This window comes from Lathyrus oleraceus, chromosome 1 (assembly GCF_024323335.1).
Source record: "Lathyrus oleraceus cultivar Zhongwan6 chromosome 1, CAAS_Psat_ZW6_1.0, whole genome shotgun sequence".
Classification (NCBI taxonomy): Eukaryota; Viridiplantae; Streptophyta; class Magnoliopsida; order Fabales; family Fabaceae; genus Lathyrus; species Lathyrus oleraceus.
In genome coordinates, this window is record NC_066579.1 from 22,596,054 (window position 1) to 22,603,144 (window position 7,091).

Here is a 7,091-nt window from a genome sequence, read left to right on the forward strand (position 1 = left end):
CAATGTGAATTCTATTGTGGTTGAACCACTACGCCAAAAATGACTTTTAACAGCGCATCTTAGACAGCGCTTTTAAAAGAAAGCGCTGTCTAAGGTTAAAATTAAAATAAAACACGGAAAATGTTCCAAAAAAATAATGAAAGCGCTGTCTAAGGGGGGGTCTTAGACAGCGCTTTCTAAAAGCGCTGTCTAAGACCCCCCCTTAGACAGCGCTTTTAGAAAGCGCTTTTAAATATAGACCTTAGTAAGCGCTTTTGATAAAGCGCTGTCTAAAGTCTTTAAATTAAAAAAAAAATTAAAACCAAAAGCGCTGTCTAAGGGGGGTATAGAAAGCGCTTTTGGAAAGCGTTGTCTAAGGCATACCTTAGAAAGCGCTTTCCACAAAAGCGCTGTCTAAGGTCTAATTAAAATAAAGGAACAAGATTGAATAGGTAGTTTTTTTTCTTTTTAACTGTGAAAGTGTTGTTCATCTCACTTTCATTCTAAAGGAACAAGATTTCTCCCATAAAATGATTGAACGAACTCTAATATAGTTATAGGTATAGTTATAGGTATATTGTAATAGAAAAAGTTTGATTCTTGTAATATAAAAAATTTAAGTTTTCGAATTTTTTTCTTCTTCTTCTTATAAATAGTTATATGCGCTAATTTATGAATAAGCCTTCAAAGAAAAGGCATTTTTTAACAATTTTATTTTGTTGTAAAAAAACGTTTTCCAAATATTAATCTAAAAATATTATATTGATAGATTATTTTTCAAAGAGTACCTTAAGGCTGATTTTTTTTTTAACAGTGATGAATATTTTGCAATGTCCTCGTCGTCGTCATCATCAATGAGCGCCTTGAAGCTAAAGACGGTGTCAGAAGCAAACCCTAACGACGCCGCGAAGAAGGCTGAGACGGTGGATCTCGGAAACGGAAGCGACGTCGTTTTCATTCAGAGGTTAATACCTTCCGAACAATCATGGAAATGGTTCCATTACCTCGACAACCACATCCCATGGACCAGACCCACCATTCGCGTCTTCGGTAAATCGTTCCTCCAGGTTTCCCTCTCTTCATTTCAACCCTCCCCAAATTCTGGGTTCCCTACAAAATTTCATCTTTCTCTTCATTCACCTTTCAAATCAATGCTCCTAATTATTAATCCCAATTTGTAAATTTTGTTGTTATGTAATTATATGCAGCCTCGAGACACTTGTTATGTTGCATCTTCAGGATTGACTGAGTTGAGTTACAGTGGATACCAGCCACATGCATATTCATGGGATGATTATCCACCGCTTAAAGACATCTTGGATGCTGTAAGGGTTATTTATAATCTGCATTAATTGTTTGTTAATGAGTTTTTTACTTGTGTTTGTTGATGCTACTTTGGTACCCGTTTGGATTAGTTTTTAGCTTATAGAATTTTCTCAATCAAAATAAGTTTTATGGTTTTTTGCATAGAGATAAGTTCTTCTGAGCCTGTTGAAGTTTATAGAGAAGCTAAGTAAAAGTGCATTTGAAAGTGAGATGTAGAAGCTAACTTTAGTAAAAGCCTCTTTGGTTGACTTATTTAAGTTTATTTACTTGGCACAAACACGGGTGAAACTGTTTGGAAGAGCTTATAGAAACAATTTTGACGTGTCCATAAATTATCTTCAGCTTATTTCTAGAAGCTCTGCAGAATTGCTTATATAAAAACAACTTGTATATACAGTAGAATATTATGGCTGAAGTTGATCCGTAGGCGACCCCACTTAATGGGATAAGGCTTTTTTATTGTTGTTGTTATAAAATTAGTTTATATATAAGCGCTTATGCGATAGGTTATAATTTTTAAATTTAAATTTATTTTTTAATCTATTGGTTGTTAACTTTGCTAAATAAATAAAAGGAAGTTATATTTCATTTATTGTTATTTAGGGTAGTAAATTGAATTGGTGATAGCGCTGGTTCTTGTTGTACATTCTTCTTATTTTTTTAATGTGTTTACGATTCGGTGGTTGAAACGTTGCCGCATGAGTTTCTAAGGTCTGGCGTGAGCATTAATGAGGAACTATTACTTTTTTGAAGTGGACCAATCTTATGCTCAATGGCTTTTCTTCTTTTTAAGTTTTTTTTCTTCTCTTTCAGAGTCACACATTAAATGTGATGTAGTCTTGACAAATTATTATATAACTTTATTTATGATAGGTTTGGTACTTTGAATTTATAATAAGTGATTCTTTTTAAGGGTATATTTTACAAAATCAGTGTCACACTCAATGTGATAACACTTGTTTAAGCTGTGTTAATTTCAACAAATTTTCAAGAACAATGGTAATCTGTGTATGGATAGGAGGTCTCTGATGGGCATTCAATTATTATACCCCAGCAAGTGTGAACTGGTTGTTGTATTTATTGCTTAGATAGTCTTAGAGTTATTTTGGCCCTTGGATAAGACCTTATAACACACGTGTTTCTTTTGATAGTAAACAATTATGAATACATGTGAAACTATTTTAGCCAAGATACAGAAATGTTTAGTAGAGATTAGCAAGAAGATTAGGCTTAATTGCGCAACAGTGGACATGAAGCTGATGTCCTGAATATAGTTCGTCTCATACCTGTTGTTGTTGTAATGTAGATTGCTATGTTGAAAAACTCGTGTAAAACTGCAATCAAGGAATTGAAGCATTGGATGACTCCGGAAAAGGTAATGTTTTAAGTGAAGTTGTTACACTGACATTATTTTGTCATTATTCTTTTCATTAATCACAGGAATTCACCCTTTAATGCAGGTCCAAACATCCCTCACTACATTTCCTGCTTCAGCTGAAATAGTGTCTGAACCACTCGGAGTTGTGTTGGTCATTTCTGCATGGAACTATCCATTTTGTATGTTAAAATGTTTATCTTTTATTTGTTTGTATTGACTTATTTAAACTTATGTACTGACATAGACATTTGTGAAATTGTTTGGGATGTTCATAGGCTGTTTTCAACTTGTTTTTATATGTTCATAGGCTGTTTTCAACTTGTTTTTATATGTTCTCCATGACAGCTTATGAAAATGGCATAGCATTTTTGAAAATAGTGACTTTATCTGTTATTATAATAGTAGTTAGTACACAACTGTTTATATGATAAGCACTAATGTTATATTGCATTATCTCTGTTTTTTCAGTGCTGTCACTTGATCCAGTTATTGGAGTTATTGCAGCCGGTAATGCTGTCGTCTTAAAACCATCAGAAATTGCTCCAGCCACATCAGCATTGCTGGCAAAACTGGTAGGGGAGTACATGGATAACTCATCTATAAGAGTTGTTGAGGGAGCAGTTGATGAAACATCAGCATTACTGCAACAAAAGTGGGATAAAATTTTCTACACAGGTTCTCCTTGTTTCTCACCTCTGGTGTTCTTTTATTGTTTATAATTCCAAATTGGTTTTCTCAGATAGACTTTCCTTGTGGTTTGAATTCTTGTTGATTATTACTCATGTGCAAATTTTGATAACCCTTTTGGATAATTCACAAGTGCATTATTTCATCAGCTCTGAAACATGAGTACTTCTCATTATTCTGTTTTGAGTGGAATTTGTGGTTTTTTCTATATTATATTAACATAAGTTTTAACTTTTAAAACTTTTATTGTGATGTTTTTGTGTGAATTGAACAATTTAGTTCTCTCTTGATACATTTTATAGATAAACTCTTTTTTTTATTGACTTACCCGTACCTTAATCCTTTTTAAGATTCCGTATATCATACTACCGGGTACCTTACCCGTACCCGTGCAACTAAAAAATCGCAACTAACCACCAAATTATATGGCCAAAATTTTGATGTTTACTACTAATTTTCTTTGATTTTTTCTTGAAGTTGTGAGGGAAATTGTCATAAAGACAACTTATAGTTTTCTCGAAAGTTTGTTAAAATGATGTTTGGATCATATCATATAATGGTTGGTTTTTTAGGTAATGGAAGAGTGGGACGCATCGTGATAGCGGCTGCTGCTAAGCACCTTACACCAGTTGTGCTGGAGCTTGGAGGAAAATCCCCTGTTGTTGTTGATTCAAATTCAAATATCAACTTACACGTATACCCTTAGCCTCTCTTTTCTATTAACAAATACTTGCTATCACCCTACCTACATTTCACCTCATCAAGACATTTAAATTGATTTGAATTTAAAATTGCAAGGTTACGACTAGAAGGATAATTGCTGGAAAATGGGGTTGCAACAATGGACAAGCTTGCATTTCTCCCGATTATATTATAACCACAAAAGACTATGCTCCTAAGTTGGTAATAGCTTTTTCCCTAGCTAGTGTAGTTGGCTTTCTATATATGTCTCTTTGTTTAGTGTTTGGTGCCTTCTATTTTTAGGTGGATGCTCTAAAGACTGAATTAGAAAGTTTTTATGGAAAGAATCCATTGGAATCAAAAGATTTGTCACGCATTGTAAACTCGAACCACTTTGCTCGCTTGACTAAGCTTTTGGACGATGATAAAGTTTCTGGTAAGATTGTGCATGGAGGTGAAAAGGATGAAACCAAATTGTAAGCTCTGTCTTCTTTGTTGGAGATTCTTCATTGATGAGATGTATGTATTTCTAACTTATGAGTTATTTTTATATTTACACATATCTCATATAATTAAATAGTTGGAATTAATTCAAAATATGTTATATTATTATGTAGTACTTTGATGAATTCAAGTGTGCATTTTATACAAAGGATCAAGTGGACGAAATCAAAGAGGAGTGGTGTCAATTCATGATAAAGCTGTGTAATTAATGTGTACATTTGTAGTATATGTTATGACTTGTAAATGTGTACATAAATTTGTATATATTTTGATACATTTAAGGCAAGATTGGTTTGAATTGGTATATATATATATTTGTTAGCCAAAAATTGGTAGAAAAAAGGCCAAAATGGCATATATAAAATGTGATAATTGTCTGTCAAAATCTGGTTGAAAACAGGTAGAAATTCTGGTTTATAAACCTGGAAAAAATGTGGTTTAAAACAAAAGCTTCAAAAATTTTCGTATACCTTAGACAACGCTTTTGTAAAAAGCGCTGTCTAAGGGGGGGATTAGACAGCGCTTTTTGAAAAGCGCTGTCTAAGGTATACCTAAAAAAATTAAAATAGGAGGGTCTTAGAAAGCGCTTTTGGCCAAAGCGCTGTCTAAGGGGGTGGGGCTTAGACAGCGCTTTTCAAAAGCGCTGTCTAAGGTATACCTAAAAAATTTAAAATAAGAGGGTCTTATAAAGCGCTTTTGGCCAAAGCGCTGTCTAAGGGGGGGGGGGGGGGGGGGGGGGGCTTAGACAGCGCTTTTAAGATTTAAAAAAGCGCTGTCTAAACCTTTAGCAGCGGAGGTTTAGACAGCGCTTTAAAGCGCTGTCTAAGGCTAAAAAAAGCGCTGTCTAAGGTCTTGTTTGTTGTAGTGAACGCGTGATTTCAAATCACCCCGCAATTGCGACTTAATGCGGATGCGGGGATTGTTGAATTGTAATTCCTTGTGTCGAAGCAGGTTGCTCGACAGAGCAAGGAAGTGTCCAACCACCTAGTGTTTAAGTAGTGTTAGCTATTTTGGCCTTTTATGGTTTTGGACTTTTATAGTTTTGAGCTTTGACTTGAGGTCCAAGTTAACCTAAATCTATAAATAGAGGGACTAACCCTTATTTTATAATAGAGGTGAATAGAGTATTCACAACACTTGTAATTCATAGTATTTTACAGTTGCAAAGTGAATAAGAAGTTTTCCACAGTTTGTGGGCAGAGAGAAACTCTGCAAAATTTAATTCATCTTCTCTTTCATCGTTCTATACACTTTCTTTCTCCATTGTTCTTCTCCTTTCATTGTTATTGTGTGGGTAGTTACAATCTTGTTCATCAAGATTGATTGAAATTATCCATAGATTTTGGGGGATTTCCAACATCTGGTATCAAGAGCTCCGATTAATCGATTCGTGGGAAGAAAATCACCATGACAATGAATCATCCAAACAGACATTTTCCAGCAAATCTTCTGATTCTCAAGAACAACAATAATGAGAATTGGTGTAAGCAGATAAAGGTTGTGTTCTGTTATTAAGATCTTTGGGATCTTGTGAAGGAAGGAGTAGCAACGCTTGCAGAAGCCGCGGCGGATCAAGAAAAGGCTGCACATAAAGAATTGAAGAAGAAAGATTATAAAGCTCTCTTTATAATCCATCAATGTGTTGATGCAGATAACTTTGAAAAGGTTAGTGATGCAGAGTCAGCGAAAGAAACATGAGAAATTCTGGAGAAATCGTTTGGAGGCGCGGAGAATGTGAAAGAGGTGAGGTTACAAACTCACAAAAGAACGTATGAATTGCTTCAGATGGAAGATAATGAAAGCATATATGATTTCTTCACCAAGGTTACGAAACTGGTGGATCAAATCAAGGTATGTGGAGAAGTGTTGACATCAAGATCTATTGTTGGAAAGATCTTGCGGTCGTTGACTCCAAAGTTTGACCACGTGGTAGTAGCCATAGAAGAGTCGAAATATTTGTCAAAATTGACAAAGGAAGAGCTTCAAGGGACGATTGAATCTCATGAACAAAGAATGGCTGAAAGAGCTGCAGGAAAGTCGAAGAGTGATATGGCTTTGTAGGCTCAATCAGCAAAAGAAAGAAAAGGCAAAGGAATCTGGAATGGCAACAAGGGCAGAGGAGGCTACAACAATTCGACTGGTCAAAATCAGCAAGAAGGAAATTGGTCGAATCAGAGAAAACCCTAGAACCAAGGCAATCAAAGAGGTGGTGTTGCAGGTAGAGGAAGAGGTGGTGGTCAAAAGCCATACAAGAGTCACATTCAGTGTTACAATTGTCAGAAGTATGGTCACTATTCTAGTGATTGTACAGAAAAGCAGAAGAATCAAGAAACTTATGCAAAGTTGGCGAAACACGAAGAAGAAGAGACGTTGTTGATGGTTACAACAAGAGAAGAAGAGAGATTCAAGGACCAGTGGTACTTGGACTCAGGATGCTCATCACACATGTCTGGAAGAAAATATTGGTTTGTCAACATAAAGCCATCAATGAAGAACATGGTGAAATTTGCAAATGATAACACTCTAACAGCTGAAG

At 35.2% G+C, this 7,091-nt stretch overlaps 1 protein-coding gene across 1 annotated transcript; it reads left to right on the forward strand.

The window, feature by feature from the left end:
* Nucleotides 1–755: 755 nt before the first annotated feature.
* LOC127136968 (aldehyde dehydrogenase family 3 member H1) lies at nucleotides 756–4,847 on the forward strand. The gene is made up of 9 exons (XM_051063496.1): nucleotides 756–1,046; nucleotides 1,188–1,304; nucleotides 2,612–2,680; nucleotides 2,766–2,862; nucleotides 3,152–3,358; nucleotides 3,943–4,064; nucleotides 4,169–4,273; nucleotides 4,355–4,570; nucleotides 4,669–4,847. Exons 1-8 carry the CDS (start codon nucleotides 810–812, stop codon nucleotides 4,529–4,531), a joined length of 1,131 nt encoding a protein of 376 aa, XP_050919453.1. The 5' UTR covers nucleotides 756–809; the 3' UTR covers nucleotides 4,532–4,570; nucleotides 4,669–4,847.
* Nucleotides 4,848–7,091: the final 2,244 nt, after the last annotated feature.

Bases quoted from the DNA above. Each gene is read 5' to 3' on its own strand.
- LOC127136968 (XM_051063496.1), top strand. From the start codon at position 810: ATGTCCTCGTCGTCGTCATCATCAATGAGCGCCTTGAAGCTAAAGACG. The intron at 2,863-3,151 runs GTATGTTAAAAT...CTGTTTTTTCAG, and splicing joins TGCATGGAACTATCCATTTT to TGCTGTCACTTGATCCAGTT. The intron at 3,359-3,942 runs GTTCTCCTTGTT...TTGGTTTTTTAG, and splicing joins GGATAAAATTTTCTACACAG to GTAATGGAAGAGTGGGACGC.